Source organism: Trachurus japonicus, chromosome 12 (assembly GCF_045865225.1).
Source record: "Trachurus japonicus isolate A0001 chromosome 12, Traja_1.0".
Lineage (NCBI taxonomy): Eukaryota > Metazoa > Chordata > Actinopteri > Carangiformes > Carangidae > Trachurus > Trachurus japonicus.
Genome location: NC_140918.1, coordinates 5,201,416 through 5,224,825, shown reverse-complemented (window position 1 = coordinate 5,224,825; position 23,410 = coordinate 5,201,416). Strand labels below are relative to the sequence as shown.

The 23,410-nt window shown below is 43.2% G+C and overlaps 1 protein-coding gene across 4 annotated transcripts in view; it reads right to left on the bottom strand.

The window, feature by feature from the left end:
• myo5b (myosin VB) overlaps positions 1 to 21,581 on the bottom strand; it is a 60,972-nt gene extending 39,391 nt beyond the window's left edge. Inside the window, exons 1-11 of one of the 4 annotated variants that reach the window (XM_085792675.1) lie at positions 21,439 to 21,581; positions 9,119 to 9,229; positions 7,430 to 7,601; positions 4,745 to 4,889; positions 3,692 to 3,848; positions 2,902 to 3,045; positions 2,735 to 2,816; positions 2,495 to 2,602; positions 1,519 to 1,628; positions 1,152 to 1,417; positions 964 to 1,045 (exon numbers count right to left, since the gene is read on the bottom strand). In XM_085792675.1, the coding sequence (XP_085648801.1) occupies positions 964 to 1,045; positions 1,152 to 1,417; positions 1,519 to 1,628; positions 2,495 to 2,602; positions 2,735 to 2,816; positions 2,902 to 3,045; positions 3,692 to 3,848; positions 4,745 to 4,889; positions 7,430 to 7,601; positions 9,119 to 9,229; positions 21,439 to 21,468 (1,407 nt within the window). In that variant the 5' untranslated portion in view covers positions 21,469 to 21,581. Of the gene's footprint in view, positions 1 to 963; positions 1,046 to 1,151; positions 1,418 to 1,518; positions 1,629 to 2,494; positions 2,603 to 2,734; positions 2,817 to 2,901; positions 3,046 to 3,691; positions 3,849 to 4,744; positions 4,890 to 7,429; positions 7,602 to 9,118; positions 9,230 to 19,413; positions 19,558 to 21,438 lie in introns of those variants that run through there. The other 3 variants (XM_085792678.1, XM_085792677.1, XM_085792676.1) reach the window with 3 other exon arrangements.
• Between the last annotated feature and the right edge of the window lie 1,829 nt (positions 21,582 to 23,410).

The window sequence follows — 23,410 nt, the reverse complement described above, 5'->3', positions numbered from 1 at the left end:
TGTCCCAATATGCACACTCGATCACACTTACACACTTGGCCACTTGGCGTGCGCGTTCATGGGCTTAGTGTCAGTGCTCAGTGTGTCCCATTTCTCCAACGACTGAAAGTGCAGCGCGCTTGATTTGCACTTTACCCACACTGAAGGTAAGACCGCATCCGAGCGGTATTTGGCCAAGTATAAATCCCACAATGCACCACGGTGAAGTCCGCCGTCACCGGGAGCCACAAGCCACGTTTAGGAAATACGATTGAATTAATCTCAATAAAATGAAATTAACTTTCTATCTCATAAGTATGACTTTTTAATGTCATATTTTATATTCATCATGCTCTGTTCATGTTTTTATTTTTTCGTTTTTCTTGTTTGTTTTATTTACTCACGGAGTTGGGCTTACATTTATGATCTGAATCTTGCGCATAGAGATACTTTAGGAGTAGATGAGACTGTGATCCAGCAGCACCGTTTATTAAAACTGTTGTTGCTGTGCTGTGTGTGTGTGTGTGTGTGTGTGTGTCGTAGTTGTGCTAGTGTGCGCAACGGCACAGGCTGCACTTGTCACGTTTGTCCCGATTGCTTTTAAATCTCCCCCCACACGCTTGACCACTTAATACACGCTTGCACACTATATGTAAATATACGTTCCGCTGGCAAAACGTCACCAAAGTGTGTGCGTAACCAAGCGCACTGAGCCAAGTGTGGAGAAATATTTGATTATTAAAAAATAATTGACCATCCCTAAAACATGAAATACTCTTAAAGGCTGAGGAGTTGTGATGTTGTTGATAAATAAATATTAAAAATTCTGAATTTTGACTATTTTTATCGACAAAATAACTTTAATTACCACACATAGGCACAAAAAGTACCAAAAACAGGTACCGTTGAGTATCGGTACCGTATCGATTCAAATGAGAAAGGTACCCATCCCTAGGTGAGACACAGGTGATGTAGGAGACTCACAGAGTTGAACTGCTGCTGAAGCTTCTCGTTGGCGTAGTTGATGCAGAACTGCTCGAAGCTGTTCACCTCGAACGTCTCAAACCTGCACATGCACACACACAGAAACAGAGAAGCTGTGAGGATGAGGGGGGATGAGGGGGGTGAGGGGGAGGGGTGAGCAGGTGAAGCAGAGGATCATGGTCCGGTACCCGTAGATGTCCAGGACGCCGATGAAGGAGTGCTGCTTGGAGGACGTGCGCAGCGACTTGTTGATGTGCTCCACGATCCAGTCGAACATGCGGGCGTAGATGTGCTTGGCGAGCGCGTGGCGGGCGTTGGCGGCCATCTTGCTGGACATGGTCTTGACGTAGGTCTCGGAGGCGGTGACCAGCTTCCTGTGGCAGAGCCAGTGCTCCATCTGCTGCAGCTCCAGACCTAGCAGCCGGCAGAAGTGCTGCAGGTGGGGGTCGTCCCTCTGCAACACACACACACACACACAGAGAAACACACACACACTTGTTGGAACAACTGGCGGCAGCGCGGACACAAACCACCGTTACCGAGGCGATGACCTACCGAGATGCGAGAGGACTCCCCGTCTCGCTCGGAGCAGATCTCCACGTTCCCCAGGTGGAGGATGGAGGCCATGACCCTGAAGATGCTGCTCTGACTGCTCTCCTTGATCCCTGAGGACACAAAGATCCAGACCGGGTGAGACAAGCACTGCAAAAACTCAAAATCTTTCCAAGAATATTTGTCTTATTTCTTGTCACAATGTCTCATTTCTAGTCAAAACTCATCTCCTTCCACTTAATAAGACTCATCACCTAAAAATTAACTTGTTTTTAGATCATCATTTTCACTTGAAATAAGTACAAAAATCTGCCAGTGAAAGCAAGTTTTCTGTGCTTGCAATAAGAAAAACTTGCTCGACTAGCAGATTTTTCTACTTATTTCAGGTGAAAATATGCTTGAAATAAGTAAAAAGTGTCTGTAGATGCCAGGTAGTGTTTGGTGTGTGTGTGGGTGTGTCACATCCAGGGAGGAGTCAGGTGGGATGCACGTCACCAAGCATAGTAAAATCAGCTGTTCCTCACCTGTGGATGAATGAACTGAGAGGGTGAGGGGGGAAGGTCTTACTTTTTGCTGCCCGCCAATTTACACTGTTTTTGGATGTTTTTTAGGCTTATGTGGGGTTGTTTCACTGATATGATTTTAGTTTAATAAACTTTTGTAAAACGACACCTCTGGAGCTTAGTTTTTATTGTTGAAGCGCGTCCGACAAGTAAAAAACACTTCCCTCGCTTAGTCTCTCGGCGACCATTAATTCCATCCATAGTGGCCCTAACAGTGTCTAAAAACAAGCTACTTTTTATGCGACGAGTCTTATTTTGAGTATAATTTAATTAGTTTTGACTATGACATTTTGACTAGAAATAAGACAAATATTCTTGGTAAGATTTTGAGTTTTTGCAGTGAGGTAAGACCGGGTAAGACCAGGTCAGACCGGGTCAGACCTCGGACCTGGTTCAGGTCTGGGGTTGGTTCTTACCCAGCAGAGCGAAGGCCTCCCTGGTCTTCTTGAAGTCCTCGGCGTCGTTCACTCCCTCGATGAAGATGTTCTCTCCTAACGACGTATAGGTGAAGTCTTCTGCGCTGGCTGCACAACAGACAACAGAGAACACCTGTTACCACAGCAACAGGTGAGTCACAAGACAACAGGGGGTCGACCAGGAACCACCACCGCCACCGTTCCTCCCAGCAGGAGGCGGGAGGAGCCGTGGTTACTCACTGAGGCTGAGGTCCGACAGCTCTGGTAAACTGGCTGAAGCACACAGCTGATAGAAGATGTGATAATTCCTCTCGTCTTCAGCCTGTGAACAAACACAATGAAAATGTGTCTCACACAACAACAGCAACGACAACAACAACGACACCACGCTGCACACACACACGGACCTGGAAGACGACCCTGGACTTCTCCAGCAGGTATGTCCTCATGTTGGCTCCGATGATGTGGTATCCTCTGCTGAAGCCGATCTGGATGTACTTCCCAAAGCGACTGCTGTTGTCGTTCCGAGTGGTTTTTGCGTTTCCGATCGCCTGGACAGCGACAGGAAGGACAGTTAGCGGCGGCGGCGGCGGTGGGGGCGGGGCTTCGTTCTTCCTCTACTCCAGGGGTTCTCAACTAGTCTCACTCTGGGCTCCACATTTTCCCATGGTCATTCAGTCGCGACCCACTTTTTTAGAATTCAAACCAAGATTTTTTTTTAAAGCCTTTAAAAACTAATTTTGCTCTTTATTGAGCAAAGTGCATTTCAGAGCACATGAATGAAACTGAGGAGTTACCATGACAACTGCATGTACGGAAGTGAATTCAAAAATATCAAACTGCACAAAATGGAGAACAACAAAATGATATATTTGTCTTCTAATGTATCTCTGCATTCAGAGCATGTTCACAAAAGTGAATAAATATCAAATTGCACAAAATAAAGACCCACAAAACAAAACAAGAGTCACTGCATTCAGGCCACATTAATAAGAAACTGAGGAAGACCATTTCAACTGCATGTGTTATTTTTCAAAATAAAAGACATGTCCAACATCAGATGTGCATTAAATATTATTTACTTTTTTGACCAGCTGTCCGCGACCCATCCAAAACGGGTCCGCGACCCACTTTTGGGTCCCGACCCACCAGTTGAGAACCACTGCTCTACTCTACAGGTTGGCGGCCGACACTCACCTCCATGATGGGGCTGGAGGCCAGGACCTTCTCCTCCACGTTGGTGTCGTTGGCCGAGCCTCCCACTGTGGCGAAGAAGCGCATGGCGTACTTGGCGGAAACCGTCTTTCCCGCTCCCGATTCTCCGCTGACGATGATGGACTGGTTCCTCTCGTCTCTGCAGAACCAGCACACAACCGTTAAAGGAGAATTCTGGTAATTTTTGACCCCTAATTCGTTTTCTTGATGGTCTCCCAGTGTTGGGTTGAGCAAAAAACGCGACTAAAATTGATGCAGGCAAACCGGAGTTACACCATGGCTACCCGGCGCTAGGGATAGCGACAACGCTAACTCACAGGGGCAATTCTTTCAACCACAACAAACACTCAAAAAACAATCAAATATCTATGGTACATGACTCCAATCCATACGAGACAACACTGAACTCATATAGTGTACAGTATAAACAGTATAAACTTTGTGTTTTTGCATTTAGTCACTCACCTCAGATAGCCGAACTCTGAAACATCCTGGAAAGACATTACTATCCCATCACAGAGCGCCTGCTCTCCCCGCCACAGAAACTAACACTTATTCCTTGTTGTGATGATTTCTTTACAAAAATAAACGGTCAGAGATATTTTGGACATTACACTGCACTGCTCGACCGTTTATTTTTGTAAAGAAATCATCACAACAAGGAAAAAGTGTTTGTTTCTGTGGCGGGGAGAGCAGGCGCTCTGTGATGGGATAGTAATGTCTTTCCAGGATGTTTCAGAGTTCGGCTATCTGAGGTGAGGGACTAAATGCAAAAACACAAAGTTTATACTGTTTACACTGCACACTATATGAGTTCAGTGGTGTCTCGTATGGATGGTTTTTTGAGTGTTTGTTGTGGTTGAAAGAATTGCCCCCATAGGTTAGCGTTGTCGCTATCGCTAGCGCCGTCTAGCCATGGTGTAACTCCGGTTTGCCTGCATCAACACTAGATGACCATCAGGACAACGATTTAGGGGTAAAAAATGGCCGGAATTCTCCTTTAACTCACGTCCCACCCGCAGGTTGTGGTCTCACCTCGCCATCTGCTTGTACGCCTCCTCCGCCACAGCGAAGATGTGCGGGTCCATGTCGCCCATGTTCTGTCCGCTGTAGGCGTTGATGACCTCCTCTCCATAGATCTGCAGCTGCTCGTACGGGTTGATGGCCACCAGCACGATCCCTGGAGAACACCACACAGAACCTCAACACGCAGAACCACGGGACTGAACATTATCGGGATCTCAACCGTTGTCTGGATCTGGATCCCAATTGATCTGGATCAGTAGTAGTAGTAGTAGTTTTTATTTGTCCCCGTAGGGAAATTGAGTTGCAGCAGATCACACTCTTGACATTTCATCTAAAAAAAAACAACACAGATAAAAACAGCACAGCACAACTTTCACACATAGATTAACACTCATCATCAGTGAGTCACACTTTTTATGTTTATCTCAGCCTTAACCTGGTCAGACCAGCTGAGCAGGCTATGAGCTGACCAACACTAACAGTGACTATCGATTATTATTATTAAGGGATTTAATGGCCTGGGGCACAAAAGAAAATTTTGCCCTGTTTTTAGTAAACAGAGGGGGGCGATATCGTCGCCCGGATGGAGGAGGGTTAAATGAGTGGGCAAGGGGGTGCCTTCGGTCACCTATAATATTCCTTGCCTTTTTCTCTATCCTATCTCTGTATGTAGATGCCTTCCATACATGGCAGAGTGATGCGCAGCAATTTACTAGATATGGTTATAATTTCTCTAACCCTCTGTGCCTCTGTGGCATTGCCAAACCAGCAGGTAATACAAAAAGAAAGGATGCTTTCAATAGGACGAATCGCCTTGTTGTTTACAACTACTTCCGGGAAAACCAGCATTCGAACAATAGTGACGGACGAGAGTTTCGCTATTTATATCTAATTTTTCATGTCACTATATTGCCGTTTAGACTAATTTGATGTTTGTATTCATGGGTTGCAGTGACGTCACGTCGAAGGGACCGCCGCCATATTTGTGTCCGATTTGACAGGTCTCCTCATATGACAGCATGCAAACCACAGGATGGAAATGACAGTTTCTTGACAAAATGACAGGGTTTCATACATCCTGTCTGGGTTTATCTCTATAACAACAGACAAACCCTATATTATCCCACTTATTACACAGTTTATGAATTAATTAATTAATTTGAGACGTAATGTTGATCAAAGTCCTTAGTCCGGTCACTTCTCCGCTGTTTGCTCCTCACCCTCCTCTCGGTCGACTCGTGTGTAGTTGTTTTCAACGAGCTTTTGATAATCAATCAGTAGATTGATGAATTATCATGTAAATGTTACGATGTGCGCATTTATGTCGTCCTGTCTGTCATAAGAGATTACGATACGGGACACGTTTGTGTCACGGACTCGCGGTGGCACAGACAGCTGGTCACAGCTGTGACACTGCGCTGGCCCTCCGCTCTGTCCGCTCTGATCGCAGGTTTGGTTCCAGCAGCGGTGAGGGAGGCAGAGAGCCTCCACTCTCCCTCTAACGAGCTACAAGTCATTTTTCTAACATCACAATTAGTCTGAAGCTGGTAAAAATGAAACACGGATAAAGCAACGGCCCGTTTTACTTAGCAACGGTCTGTTATACAGAAATAAAAGACCCTAAATGCAGAATCAGTGAGTAATTAATAAGAAAGTAATCAAAATGCAGAATTCAATATATCCATGTTATTAAAAAAAAAGTGAATCCCCTCTTTTTGTGAGACTTGTCACAGCCCATGCTGCCACTGATAGACTGCCTGCAGTCAACTATTCCGCCTATAACTTTACGTCTTTTGGGATGGAATAAAACTGCAGTCCGGGGTTTCTTTGGTGACTGCTATCACAGTCAACAGCACAATATAATCCTGGCATCTTTCAAATAACGTCAATTTTCAGTCTCTTGCTGATTTCCTCCTACTACTCCACTTGTTCTGGTGCTGTTTCCAGATTGCCCTGATTCGGACACAAATATGGCGGCGCAGAAACACAGTGACGTCATGTGACTCTAATGAATAAAACCAATGATTGGACAAACATTACTATTTACGTGTGCACATTTTTGTAATTAGTCATGGTTATCAGAGATTAGCAGGGCTAACCGCTAGCTACCTGTTTAACTTTAATAACTCAGTGACTCAATAAATGGTCCATGAACAAATATTTTCTCCAGCGGATATCTGAGTTACAACATGACTGAGCTAACTGGAGTAGTTTCATGTCGTGCCCGACAACGGGAGGGTTTTAACAGCTGACGTCCTAGTGTTAGCTTAGCGACCGCCGTTAGCTTAGCTACCGTTAGCTGTCCCTGTCAGCTGAGCCACTGATGCTTTCTAGACACTGTGATTCCCCCAAACTGAATAAATACAACACATAGCAACACAAAACACACACACAGAAATAGTGATGTTTCTTCAATCATTTCAGATTTTTCTAAACGGTGATAGGGCGTGGAAAAATGTGATATATATAGGCTAGCTAAACTCTCGTTCGTTACTATTGATCTCATTCAAATTACATGCTGGTTTTCTACCTGGAAGTAGAATGTAAACAACAAGGCGATTCGGTCTATAAAGGCACAGTAGAACATTTGAAGCATTCTCCTTTCAACATTAAAGGACAGGAGTTTCTTTAAGTGGAACATTCTTTCTTCATCAGAGGTAGAACAACAGTCGGTCTGTCGAGGCGAGGACTGACCGCAGTAGGTGTAGATGTGGTTGGACTCCAGGAAGCGGACTCGGAGGTTGTGCAGGACGGCCGGTTCGTGCAGGTAACTGAGGGCGGTGAGGTCGTTCTCGCCCACCAGGATGTCGGGGTTACGGAGGAACGGTAGAGGGTTACTCTTCGGACCAACGGCGTATTCCAGAGGCTGAGAGGACCACACCATACAGTCAATCAATCAATCAATCAATCAATCAATCAATCAATACTATAACATGAGGCCATTTTCCAAGATGGCTGCTGTATGGGGAAACAAATAATTTTGTTGTTGTTGTGCACAAGGTAAAGCTGCAGCTTCAAATATACAAGCAGTTTTTTAAATTGCCCGTTCATTCGGCCGCCATGGTGCGCGTATGTGTCCCCACACTACACGCACACCTTTTTTTTTTTTTTAAGATCGATCCGCAGACCACTTGTGCCGATCACGGATCAACTGTGATCTGTTGCACCACCCGCCCCCGCCTGTAAAGCCGGGTTTCCACCGAATTTACACCGCAACATATGGTTCACATCAAGATAACTTCTGTATTTTGCTATTCAAACTTCCCCAGTCCATAGTTCTCTTTGTTTGACACTTCAAGAGACTTTTGGTTAAGTAACCATGGACAGCTCCTATGCAGGATCGTTCTGCTGTGTCGTCGCCGTCATAGCCACCGTCACCCCCCCACCCACCCCAATAAAGAGCTAAGAAAAAAAACACATTAAAAATTCGAATATTATTTGAATATTAAACATAAGATGGGTTAGAAATTTGAACCTGATTTGGGTGGAAGATTGACAGCCCTAGTCTGCAGTCACTTTGGACCGTCTTTCTAGACATATTTATGTACTTTAAACTGTTTGTTTACCTGTAACTATCTTGTATTGAGGTTCAGTCATTGGGACAGTGGGGGTCCAGACTCTTGAGACCTTTGTGGTTGAGAGAAGCTGCACCCTACTCTGCTGAAAAGTAAGACTCCATCTTTATTTTGATGATCATTGTTTATTATTAACTGGTTGTTCCCTTTGGTTAGACAAAGGCCTCTGTTGTTTCTTATTCCTCGCTAGAGAGCGAAGTTTCCTTTAGGATAAATTGCAATAATATCACTAACTGACCATGAGGACGTCCAAGTTTGACGAGATTTTGGCCCCTCCCTCTTGACTGTTTTGATTTATCAGGACTTATAATTTGTAAAATGTAGATGAACAGGTTCATACTCAAAGCCGTTCAGATCTCTTTGATCTTATATATCTGATCCATTTCGACCACCATTTCTTAAATTTCTCAGTTATTTGGTTTTAAAGCGAATTTCAGTTTCTACATAATATAGATTTCATGAACAGTTCAGTCTTCTAGTGTTGGTGTGTTGGGTTGTAGCCACTTACTTGTGAAAATATAACGTATTATGCGTAATATAACGTGTTTTATCAAAGGAGTCAAACTGAAGGAGGACTTGTGTCCCAGCTACAGAGGAAGATACACAGAGTACAGAGTATACAGAGTACACAGCCCAATGTGTTGATGTTCAATCTCTTCACATTGAAGTTTGTTTCCACAGACACCGTCAGATTCTTTTAACGTGGAGCAAACAGGAAGTGAATCGTCGACACTCACCTGTCAGGGAGAATCACCTGCGTCTCTAGAACATCTGTAACGAGAGAACAGCTGGAGAGCCTGGTACGTACCGTCTCATCCTCGAGCTTCAGGTGGAGAACAGACTCTCCCTCCGTGTAGTCCCTGGTGATCTCTGCTGCTTTCCACACCTCCTCTGGGTCGGGGATCCAGACCCGAGTGTACTGAAACACAGACGACAGGGTCAGACGTCAGAGGAAGAAGAGACAGAAACAGTTTCCGGGTTTCACGGTCACATTGAGAGAATAATTTAATCCAGATCCGTCTGAGGAACCAGAGATAGACCTCTGTGACCTTTCAGGAGGAAACAGTGGATCAAAACCTGCTGATTTCACCCTGATCACATTTATTCATCGAGCTGAACGTTCAATAATACACATTCAATACTCACATAACATTCAACATTCATATTCATCATGATTAATAATGAACATTTACATACACTGCAAAAACTCAAAATCTTTCCAAGAATATTTGTTTTATTTCTTGTCAAAATGTCTCATTTCTGGTCAAAACTAATCTCTTTCCACTTAAAATAAGACTCATCACCTAAAAATCAACTTGTTTTTAGATCATTTTCACTCGTTTCAAACTAATTTTCACGTGAAATAAGTAAAAAAAAATCTGCCAGTGAAAGCAAGTTTTTTGTGCTTGTAATAAGAAAGAAAAACTTGATCCACTGTCAGATTTTTCTACTTATTCCAAGTGAAAATCTGCTTGAAAGAAGTAAAAAGTGTCTAAAAACAAGCTACTTTTAATGTGATGAGTCTTATTTTAAGTAGAATGAGATTAGTTTTGACTAGAAATGAGACATTTTGACTAGAAATAAGACAAATATTCTTGGTAAGATTTTGAGTTTTTGCAGTGTAGTAACATATTCATTCCCTCAGACTCTGATCTCAGCTGCAGCTTTCAGAGAACATTGATCTCTGCTCCTCGGAGACAAGAACGGTTTTCCTGCTCACGTTCACGTTCTGTCTTCACAGTAATTAGAGCTAATTACAGGTTTTATCTGCTGCTGGAGATTAACGACTTTCTGCTCAGTCCTGAGCTCCACACAGAGGCCGGAGCAGAGCGTCCTTCACCACGCTCTACACCAAGAACATCTGGTTCTACACTGAGAACATCAGCGTCTACACCAAAAACTAGGGCTGAACGGTATACCTTTTCATACCGAATAAAATCTTTATTTTTGTTATGATATGAATTTTTCATGTCCCGCAATAACGGTGAAGAGCCTAAACAACACTCGGAAAGATAAGAGAGGACCCGTTTCACCGCTGCTCACCAAACAGGCGTGAACAAGCGTTTAGATTCAAACTGAAACTAAAGAATAGTCTTGACAAACAACAAAAAATTGTTGTACATAATTCGGACTCTCTGTAATGCCTTGTCATTTGTTCTTTTTTCTTTTGTTTTTAATTTTTAACTTTAAATGAATTGTTGTTTCCTTTATTTTATTCTATTTTGTTACAGTCCTTATGACAGTAGAATACAATACAGTACCAGTGGTTCTCAAAGTGGGGTCCGGGGACCCCCAGGGGTCCTTGAGCGGGTTCAAGGAGGTCCCCAACCTTTTCTCAAAATTTTACCACATTTTTTCCCCATAATTTCTTGATTTTTTTTTCTCCCAAAAATCATGCCATTGGCAGTAATTTGAATGTAAATTGACTAAAAAAAGCAGCAGTCTCAGAACAAACATGTGTATTTCTGGTGTTTGTTTTAAAATTGTATCCAATGGGGGGGTCCGTGGTCTAATATGTGTCAGTTTAGGGGTCCTTCATGTAAAAAAAAAAGTTTGAGAACCACTGGAATAGGCTATTTAAAGTTGATCGCAGGTTCTGACAGGAGCTGGTTCTCGATGTGTTTGATAAATGGACCAATCAGAGCCAGAGTCAGAACAGGAACCACACCTGGACTCATTTCAACACAATAACACGAGAGACTGACGTGTCTGTGTGGCTGTAACCATGACAACAAACACAGACTGACAGCAGATACACACAGACCACTGTTACATAACACACACACACCACAACAGGAGGAAGCTGACGAGGACTCACTTCCTCCTTCCAACAGACAGACAGACGGGTGAGGGAGGAAGCAGCAGGTGATTTACCTGAGGAGCAGCTGCATTACATCATCGCCTTCAGCAGCTCCCATGCAAATCTACCTCAGTCAAACCAGACGCTCATTTACATGAAGACTCACACACACCTGGAGAAGAAAAAAAAAACCTAACGATGACGTCGGGACACGGAGAGACACTGAGGATGAGGAGGGTGAAGCTTCATCAGGTCAGAGGTCACAGAGTCAAGTGGTCGATCCACTCGCCCCATAGTAACTTAACTAGGGCTGCAACTAACGATTATTTTATTATCGATTAATCGGTTGATTATTTAAAAGATTGATCGATTACTTGTTTGGTCAATAAATTGTTAAAGGGATAGTTCAACATTTTGGTAAATTGGCCCATTGCCATAATCCCTATAGTCATAGCAGTAGGTTCGTTACCTTTAATTGTCGGTGCAAGCTGTTTTTAGAACGGCGGAGCAGAGCCGCGAGCTGCTCAGAGCTACGCTACGGAGGCTCATTATGGGATTTCTTGGTTTCCCTCATCAAACTCATCAAGTACACAATCCAACAACTCCACAATGCTCTGGTGGACAAGTTGTGACCTGCACATTCACCACGCTATGAGATAATAACACAACGTTACCAGACAGAGTTGTTTTAGAGGGAAATTCATGCAAAACCGCTGATGCACGTTGCCTTCAGGGACAGTTTTTCATCAAGCAGTCTCTGTATTTCCTTCTAAAACAACTCTGTCTGGTAACGTTGTGTTATTATCTCATAGCGTGGTGAATGTGCAGGTCACAACTTGTCCACCAGAGCGTTTTGGAGTTGTTGGATTGTGTATTTGATGAGTTTTATGAAGGGAAACCAAGAAATCCCATCAGCCTCCGTAGCGTAGCTCTGAGCAGCTCACGGCTCTGCTCCGCCGTTCTAAAAACAGCTTGCACCGACAATTAAAGGTAACAAACCTACTGCTATGACTATAGGGATTATGGCAATGGGCAAATTTGCCAAAATGTTTAACTATCCCTTTATAAAATGTCAATCCGTTATTCCCAAACCACACGACGTCGTCCTCAAATGTCTTGTTTTGTCCACAAACCAAAGAGAGACTCCGTTTATCATCATAAAGGAACAAAGAAACCAGAAATATTCACATTTAAGAAGCTGAAATCAGACAATTTGGACTTTTTTTCTAAAAACAACAACAACTACCGATTAACAAACTTTTATAAATCCACACACACGTTCACAACACAAGTTGGGGGGGACGGGTGACCACGCCTACTTTAGAGACAGGAAGTGATACCATTTCATATCATTAGAGCAGCTTCTCATGGGACAAACAGAGACACTTCCTGTTTGTTTGACTTTCAAACTAAAGCTGAAAACTTGTGTTGAGTTGAGAGGAAGAACATGAACATGAGACAACGAGCCGTCCTCAGGCCAGTCCTGTGGTCCCGACCCCCACAAACCCCCCGCATGACCCCCCCCCACGCCTCACGCCTCACGCATGACCCCCCACCAGTGTGTTTATCTGGGACAGCGTCACAAACCGGCCAATGGCTGAGCAGCATCAGGTTGCCATGGAGAGTCTCAGCAGGACACACAGGCGGGAATGAGGACACACACACACACACACCCTCCCCCCCTCTGGACCCCCTCCTCTCCATGTGTTTGGGTGGGGGAGGGGCTTTAATGAGACACGAAACGGGGAAGTCCTGCATCTGTGCTGTGATTGGTCGGTCAGTCAGGAAGCAATGAAACAATGAGAGGGGGCGTGGCCACGGCAACAGCTGAGCACAAGTTGTTCCTCAGGAGGCCGTTGTCAGAGCGACATCAACACCTGTCTCACATTACACACACACACACACACACACACACAGACACACACACACACACACACACACAGACACACACACAGGTGAGTCCCTGAGGCTCCGCCCACTGTGACAGTGACATCATCAGCCTCAGGTGAACTCTGGGTGTGTCCAACAGGAAGTCACAGCTGCACCTGTCGAGGAACTTTGACCCACATACAGGACAGTGGCAGACAGCTGCACACACACACACACACACACACACACACACACAGATAGACACACACCACACACACACACGTAACAGGTGAATTATTATACACACATACCTGTACATCACACACACACACAACCTTTCCTGGTCACAGACTCAGTTGAATCTATGACTCAGCTCCGAGACATGAACCAGATGGGACCCCCACCCAACACAACACACACACACACACACACAAGGATTAACTGTCGCACAGCAGGTGAACAGATTTCAGTTCAGTGGCTCCGCTTCCTGATACACACTCATACACACACCAGGGTTTTTATAACTAAAACTAAACCAGGGTTCCTACAGGTTCCTTCAGGTTAAATTCAAGTCTTTTTAAGACCTTTTTAAGACCATTTATATAAATGTAATACCTACTGTATTTCATTGCCCTACCAGCAAAGAAAAGTGAAATCCTCAAATTTCAGAGCGTTTACTGTAAATTAACTGTATCATCCCACTATTTTTCTTCTCTTTGTGCTCTACTAGGGATGTAACAATATCTCACAGTATTACAACACCTCAATAACAAGCCCATGATATTTATTGCAGTATCATAAGGCATCATGATATCAAAATCTCACTGTATAATAATACCATATAAGCTCCACAGTACAAGACTTATTCCACTATCCATAAGTCAACAAGAAGAACATTGATCAAAAATAATCGTGGTTGACAAATTAAACTTTTGACGAAAAATGCAATATGGAGAAGTTTAATACAGCACAACTTTTAAGACCCAGAAATCAAAATTCAAGACTTTTCCAAGTCTTTTTAAGGTATTATTTTCAAATTCATAAATTCAATGCTTTTAAGACTTTTTAAGACCCCGCGGGAACCCTGTAAACAATAGAAATAGAAAATATAATTTAGTAAACTCAAATAAAAAACAAAAAATCGAGAACTAAATAAAAACTAGAATAAACAAAAGTAAAACTAACTGAAACTAAAAGAAAACAGCAGCTTAATTGTAGTTTTCTTGTCGTTGTCTAAAGCTGCAGGAAGAAAACGCCACAGCTCAATATATGGGACGACTTGGAGTACGACCCACAGGTAGATAAAAGTGAATGGAACCTGATGAGGACTGATGGGAACATTATGGGATGGATGCAACTAAAAGGGAACAAGTTCATCTACAGACGTCTGACAGAGGCTTTCTCCTAAAACCTGAAAAACTAAAACTAAATAAAAACTAGTCAATTCCTCAACAATAAAAATGAAACTAAAACTGATTCATCACTTGTTGAACTCACTAAAACAAAAAGCTAATAATGAAAAATTCAAAATTATAATAACCTTGGTGCACAAACTGATACACAGATACACACTACACTCTGATACTACACACCAACACACAATTAAATAACAATAATAATACATAACTGATAGATAGCTAATAACTGACTAATAAACACACAGCAAACCAACAACACACACACTATTCTGTTGATTAATCCACAAAGTTTCAGCTTCATAATCTGGAGAAACATATGGACCCCCCAATCCCAATCCCCCCCCCGAAATCCCACCCACACACACACACAGCCCCCCACTTCCTGTCCGTTGATGACAGCTTAGTGATGTCATCGCCCCCCTTATTGATTGTCCAGCGAAGCAGCTTCAACTCATCAGTCATCAGGAGGAGCTGATCCGTTTATCGATTAGGGGCTGTTATAAAAAAAGAAAGAGCTGATAACAGAAGTCAACAAACGCTCGGACGTGATGTCACAGGTATGATGTCATCGAAACACCCGGCACACGACACGACATCATCATCACACAGAGTTTGATGATGTGATTGTTAAAAGCAGCTGTTCAGACGCAGGAGGGAAAACAACCTGCTGAGTTTCTAGTTTCACTTCTGTTCCTGAGCAGCGACGCAGGTGATGATGATGATGATGATGATGATGATAAAGAGGGGAACTGTCGGCCATGTTTGTTTGTTTGTGACTTTGTGTGTGTGTGTGTGTGTGTGTCTGTGTGTGTTGTAATGGTCAATCTTAATATTCCTTTGTTTTAATCACTTGAGATGTTCCTACACCCTATTCCCAGACTTCCTTCTGCAATTGTAAATTCAAGTTCCTTTACACTTAACCATCTGTGATGCCCAACTTCCCACTTCCTAATTCACACTCAAACCCCTTTGTATTTTAAATTGTATCTCTTAACTCCATACCTCGGGAGACCGGTGATGATACCTTCAAAGGTGAAGGTGTGAAAACACAATCAGGGAAGGGACTGGCCTAAGGACACAAACACACCCCAGAAGTGGACCTTCCCTCAGCTATAAATGTTTAGGTTTTTCCATTGTCTTTGTCTTTTCTTTACCATCACCCACTTGGGTCGAACTGACCTTTCCTTGCAAGGAAATAAAATCATGTCCGCCGGCGAAGTCTCTATTTCATTATTCACCAACAGCAAACGGCTAAGAATTTCCACGACAGTGTGTGTGTGTGTGTGTGTGCAGGGCCGTTGTATGGGGGCCCAGCACCCAGTAGGGCCCCCAAAAACCCAGTAGTCTAATCTCTGTATGACTGAATTATTCTGCTTTCAGCATTCAGCATTCACTTGTATTTCCTTCAGGAAATGCATTCTCTAGTTCTGCATAAGACCCTGACTAATACTTATAGTAATGCTGAGTAATGAAGCATCAAAACAAAGTAGGCTATTTTTTTTTTTTGCATCGCGTTGCATTGCGTACGAACTGATGAAGCCCATTGGATAAGAGGCGAAACGTCTTCCCAGACAAATACAAGTCCAGTTGCCTACGATTCAATTCGCCCAGAAAAGAACGAAGACCTGGATGAATGAGAACATCCATAGACAAAGTATAGGCTAAATAAAAAATGATAATACGTACGTAAAAAAGTGGAAAAGTCAGGGGGAAGGGGCCCACTTTAGTGTTCTTTCAGGGGACCCAGAATTCCTAGCAACGGCCCTGTGTGTGTGTGTGTGTGTGTGTGTGTGTGTGTGCACACTTTCCATCCAGGTGAATCAGACTGGATCAGGTCCAAGACGCTGAGCAGGTGACGACACCAGCGTCGACTATGTCTCTCCTATGTTTCCCATAATGCACCTGGTTGCTGTGACTGATAAGCATGAGACACACGACCAATAGGCTGCGTTGTCTCCAGGGGAATTTGTCGATAAAGCTTTTTCATTGTGTGATTCAGGAGTAGTTAACGATCTGCTCACTGATAATTAAGGTGATAATTAAGGGTAAAAATCTAAACTAACAGATATCATCATGAAACTTCACAGTTTTATCACCTATATTAAGACAATTATTGTTTTGTATTACAGGTTTTGTCACATTTTATGTTTAAATATGTAAATGGGGCAATATCTAATTAAATATGCGCTAATTTGCATACATTTCTAGAACAGAAATCTGAACAATGGATGAAGCTACTTTTAAAATTCTTGTTTTATTTTGTTGACATATTAGAGTCAGAAGTTTTTACAGAGGAGGGTTTTGGATTTCTCTTTTTATCACTCTGTAAATGAGGAAATACTGTCAACAGCCCTATGTTGTATAAATCAGGCTGTGAATGATATATCAACAATCCCCTCTGTGAAAACCTTCAGAATATAGAAAGGGATCGAACTGGAAGGTTTGGTGTCTGTAGGTGCTGCTGAAGTGGAGATCTTTTTGAGAAAACGTACTGTATTGCTCGTACAGCTCTGAACTGTAATGTAAATCGCACTTTTACGATTTGTTGCTGATACAAAGGAAATGACTGAAGTTATGAATCCTGGAGAGAGTTTTACAATGACACTTGACATGACATGGGTGAGTCAGACTAACTTTTGGTGAATTCAGGAGGAATTTACAGAGGAAAGAGACAAAATGAAGTAAAATAAAAACCTTCATGTGGATTTTCTACCATTTCTTTTCACTAGTCTGAAAGAAAACATGTTAAAGGACAATTCCAGGCGAATTCAACTCGGGGCTGTATTTTCCTATCATTTTAGGTCTAAAAGAAGGAATCTGAAGATTTTCAGTTTAATTGCTCCTGTTTTGCGGTAGTTGTGTCTGTCCCCGCATCGCCACGGCAGCAATGAATGGGAGTGGATGTAAGTTCTGCTGTTTAGGCTGTTTACATCCCTCAAAGCCACAGACAGCGTCAGATGGCGACTCAAAGATGCACCGAGAAGTTTATTTACTTCAAGCAAGCCGACATGTTTGTAAAACTAGATCTAATTCAAAGTCTCCCGGAGTCTCGCGCGAGCCCGAAGTTGCAGTGCTGGTGTATTCAGGCGCAGTGGGAGCTACCGCTTGTGTCATAAACACAGGAATATCAACTCTTTACTTGCTTGAAGTGTACATTTTTTCCACAGACAGCGTCAGGTGGCTACTCAAACATGCGCCGAGAAGTTTTTTTTACTTGAAGCAAGTAAAGAGTTGATATTCCTGTGGTTATGACACAAACGGGAGCTTTCCCACTGCACCTGAATACACCAACACTGCAACTTCAGGCTCGCGCGAGACTCTGGGAGACTTTGAATTAGATCTAGTTTTACAAACATGTCGGCTTGCTTGAAGTAAATAAACTTCTCGGTTCATGTTTGAGTCGCCATCTGACGCTGTCTGTGGAAAAAAATTGCGGCTTTGAGGGCTGGAAACAGCCTAAACAGCGGAACTTACATCCACTCCCATTCATTGCTGCCGTGGCGATGCGCGGACAGACGCAGCTACCGCAAAACAGGAGCGATTAAACTGAAAATCTTCAGATTCATTCTTTTAGACCTAAAATGATATGAAAATACACCCCCGAGTTGAATTCGCCTGGAATTGTCCTTTAAGGAAGCAAATAATAGCGTAAAATCTCAGAACTGATCAGTGCACAAAGAAACTAGCCGATGTTTCTGTCTGTAGGGTCTCAGCCTTAAACACGTTAATAACACATGTTCTCTATAGGAAGCTGCTGTCAGCCAGACACAACAACATCAGAGCTGCTCATGGAAACACAACATTAGAACTTAAGAACATTAGAAGACAATAGAAACACAACAGCAGACCCCCCCCCTACACACACACACACACACACACACACACACACATACAGACACACACACACACTGAAACCAGTGCAGCAGGACCGGACCGACCACAGCTCAGGTTACATCACAGCTTCCACTGCCTCTGTCACACCAGTCCAGGGACGTGGCTCTGGTGGGAATCGAACCACAACCACACACAGTCCAGTCCAGTCCACTGCACCACAGGACCCGGTGATGATGATGATGATGATTGTTATATACTTTTGTTCATTACATTTTATTTTATTTGCTATTGCTATTTTGCTGTTTTATTATGTATAGTTTGTTCTATATGTTGTTATCGTCACTGTGTGTCTGTGTAATGCTGCTGCACTGTAATCTCCCATCTTGTTAGCACATAAAAGATTTATAAAAAACAGCATATTAAAAAGTGGAACAACAACAAAAAGAAACATACAAGGCATGGGATCAATAAAGTATCTATCTATCTATCTATCTATCTATCTATACACTGCTCAAAAAATACAGGGAACACTTAAACAACACATTGTAACTCCAAGTATATCACACCCCTGTTAAATCAACCTGGGATGATCATTTTGATTTACATTGATCATTTTTATGTTATTTTGTTCTCAACACACTCTACCTACTATATATTGAATAACGATTTTAAACTGCAATATTTCATTAATTGAGATCTAAGATGTGTTGTTTAAGTGTTCCCTTTATTTTTTTGAGCAGTTGTATCTATCTCTCTATCTATCTATCGGGTCTGGTGCGTAACCACCTGTTGCTGTCAGTGACGCGCTGCACCTGCCGTTTAAAAACCATTTACTTTTATAATAAAGAGTCCTCGTCGTGACGTCACTGCATGACCTGATCCACCTGTTAGGTCAGACCCCCCCCCCACCTCACCTCACCTCCTCCCAACACACACACACATACACATTTACACACATACACCTTTACACACACACTATCGCAACCTTTGCTCGCTCGCGCTCAGGTGAGTCTCCGCCTAAAGCCTCCGTGAAGAAACACGGAGCTCGGTTCTTCTGACCCCGCGTGAGTTGGGTTCAACGGTGACGTAATGACGGGGGTGGGTGAGGGTTGCACAGGTGAACCTCACCTCCCCTTTTACCCCCTCTTTACCCCCCCTATACCTCCACCTCCCCTCACTCACCTTTGTGTACAGCTCGTTCACAGACATCTTCTCTTCCCCCCAAACCGCGACGCTTCCTCCGCTCCTGTTAACAATCCAGCAGATCCATGACTACAACCACAACTTTCCTCCTCCTCCTTCTCCTCTTCCTCCTCTTCTCCTTCCTCTTTTTCTTTTTGCTTCCTCTTCTTTCTCTTCTTCTTTTAATCCAGGTGAACTCTTTCAGTCCGCATGTCCGCCGGGGGGAGGGGGGAACAGGTGTAGTGTTGTGTTGTGTTGTCCCGCCCGAGTTTCGGTCTGTTCTGTTCTCGGCTCGGCTCGCGCTCCGGTGTCTGTCAGCAGGTGACAGACAGGTTCGTTCCCCCGGTAACGGCACCGCACGGCACGGCACGCGCCCTGAGCCCCGGTCCGCACGGTCAACACCCGGGGCGGGAATAATAAAACCCGAGTCAGAGTAAAAGAAGAGAGAGAGAAGCAGAGAGAGAGAGAGAGGCCGAGCACTTCCTGACACACTGAGCTCTCTGATTGGACGATTCCCTGGATCCCAGCCAACACACACACATACACACACACACACACACACACACAGACACACACACACACACACACACACGGGGGTCCAGAGCCTCTGACTGGTTGCGAGTTGAATCACGGTCACAGATGAATAAAGCTTATAATAGCCAAATTCATAATTAGCCTATTTAAATTAATTATAGCCTATATAAAATATATTTTTTTAATATTAAATTATTTACTTTTCGTTACTTTTCAACGTTTTTTTGTGTTTAAATGCTTTGTTTTGGTTTTTTTTATATATATAGCCTATATACAGTATATATGAATAAAGTTATTTCAAACAGGAACACCGAGCTGTGTCACCTGTAAGCTTCACGTGACGTCATTCAGGGACCCTGACTGGCTCTGAGCTGCTGTGACGTCACGAGTCCCGCAGGTAGCCGTACGTCCGCAGGTGTCACAGTGAAGAAGCTCATCATCATCATCATCATCATCATCCTCAGCGAGCGACAGAGACACTGCTCACAGGTAGAGAGAGAGAGAGAGAGCTCTGATTGGCTGCAGGTTTCCATCACCAGCAGCGCTCTGACTGGACAGGTGGTGGACTTCACTTCAGCCATATGCAACTACAATAAAAGACATTAAAAATAAAAAAGCTATGAAAACGAACTGTATTTTTGAACGATTCAACATAGCCCCTCTTTAAGAACTTTTTACTAGGTAAATGGATTCCTCAAAATCTGGCCATGTTTATTTCTATTTCTATTTTATTTCTATTTATTTTTTATTATTTTTAATGTCATTATTTGTACTGTCATTGTCATTTTTGTTTCCTTTTCTCATTATCCCCCTGTCTGCTTTGTCCACCTCTATCTCTCTGTATAATGCATAATGTCAACATATGCTATGTTATGTGCTTAGATAATTCTGTTATGTTTATCTCACGTCAATAAAGCACAAAAAAAAAAAAACTTCACTTCAGTTTACCTGTCGGTCCTGCTCAGGTGTGTGTGTAGCCTAACTGACGGCAGTGCAGTCTCAGTCTGCCCCGCTGCATCGTGGGAAATGTAGTAGCATCCAGTGTTGGTGCAGTTTAACCAACCTCAGTTCAATGGACAAACAGGTTTTAACTGAATGAAACGGTGCCAACGGTTTTTCAGTCTCAGTAGTCAGATTGTTGTGATTCTGCTGCTCCCGGTCCGGTCCGGTTCAGTCCGGTTCGGTTCAGTCCAGTCCGGTTTAGTACAGTCCGGTTCAGTCCAGTTCGGTTCAGTCCGGTCTCACTGCTCATGTGGGGTCACTGCAGACCAGGACCTGGTTCTGGTTTTAGTATCAGACCTGGTTGTGCAGTAACAACCCGGTTCCCTTTAGGATCTTATCCGTGACCTTCTGGACTGTGAACCTGCCGACGGTCAGTCAGCGTGAAGTGAACTTTGACCCCCACAGAGATCCCACACACACACACACACACACACACACTCACACTCACACACACACACACACTCATACAGGTGATAAGAGCAGCGTTACCTTGGCGTAGGGGTAGTAGTTGCTCGTCATGGTCCCGAGCTCGTCCTCCTCAGATCCAGGTGTTGAGGGTCAGAGGCAGCTCCAGGAGTGTGTGTGTGTGTGTGTGTATGTGTGTGTGTGTGTGTGTGTCATCAGCTCACCTGAGACTGTGGGAAGCAGCTGATCTGGGACCAGCTCCTTCGCCCCGCCCAGACCGCTCCCTCTGCAGGTATGAGGCGTTTACCTGCTGAGCGACAGCTCTGGCTCCACGCGGTCCACCCACCACAGGTATGATGACATGTATTATGATAACACAATGAATGAGCCGCGTGGGGGCGGGGCTTGGAGCCGTCTGGGCGCCTAGCAACGGGGCGGCTGCAGGTTCCAGAGCAACCACTTCCTGTTGCATGAGGTCCGTGGTTCTTCTGGGAGGTGAACAGGTGACACTGCCTTAAAGGGATAGTTCACCCAAAATTGAAATTTGCCTGGGAGAAGTTTCAGAGTCCTCCGTGGCTTCTCTGAGTTACAGCGGCGTAGCAGTGCATGTCCATACCAACTGTCTTCGTAACAAAAAGACATACCAAAAAACATCCAAATACCTCCATGTATGTAATGTCCGTCTTGTATTGAAGCCCCGAAATCAGGGCCGTTACTAGGAATTCTGGGCCCCCTTAAAGAATACTAAAGTGGGCCCCTCCCCCTAACTTTTCCTTTTTTTTTTCTTAGACTACGTAGCCTATGTCCCTATTATCGTTTTTTATTTAGCCTTCTTTGTTTTGATGCTAATGAAGCATTACAGTGCAAAAACTCAAGTATCTTAGCAAGAATATTTGTCTTATTTCTAGTCAAAATGTCATTTCTAGTCAAAACAAATCTCATTCTACTTAAAATGAGACACATCATATTAAAAGTAGCTTGTTTTTAGACACTTTTTACTTCTTTCAAGCATATTTTCACTTGGAATAAGTAGAAAAAATCTGATAGTGGAGCAAGTTTTTCTTCCTTATTACAAGCACAAAAAACTTACTTTCACTGGCAGATTTTTATTGTGAATTTAAGTGAAAATGATCTAAAAACAAGTTAATTTTTAGGTAATGAGTCTTATTTTAAGTGGAAAGAGATTAGTTTTGACTAGAAATGAGATATTTGGACAAGAAATAAGACAAATATTCTTGGAAAGATGTTGAGTTTTTACAGTGTACTATGAGTATTAGTCAGGGTCTTACGCAGAATAAATCAGTCATACAAATATTAGACTACTGGGGTTTTTTGTGGGCCCCACTGGGCGCTGGGCCCCTAGAATTATCATCACCTTTCTCCCCTATACAACGGCCCTGCCCGAAATGCAAATTGTCCCGGAATTTTTTTTAAAAGTCTATATTTCAAGCTCATTTGTAGCGGAAGCTCCTCTTCCCAGTTTGTCCAAATTTGACAAACTGGGAAGAGGAGCTTCAAGAAGCTTCCGCTACAGGGTTAGGGTTAGAATCATGACGGCAAAGATGTTTTGTATTGTATGTTGTATGTTTTGTATGTATTTTTTATTACATTGTTACATTTCTGATTTACAAGTGGGTATTGGGGTAGGATTTTCATTTTCTCTTTATATTACCCAACATGTCAATGGGGGAACCTACAGTATGTTGACCAACATCAGCTATTTTTATTAAAAAAAAAAATAAAACTGAGTTGAAGGCATATTTATGCTAGCATGTAGGCTACATTTTCTTGTAGGCTAAATATTTTGTTTCATATACACCGCATGTTGATTTATGTAACGTTGTGTTAAATGAGTATAGTAAGTATAATTGCAAAAGCTACTTTTTTACAGTTGTTTTACAAACGACATTTCTCCAGGGATAGAAATGTAGTTTGTTCAAGCTACTGCCAGGATGAACTACATGTAGTTTTACAAGCTAAACTTTCAAAGTAGCTTCCCCCAACACTGTTTATTGGTGTAGCTGGGACGAACACCTTCGTGGTCCACGTGCTCTAT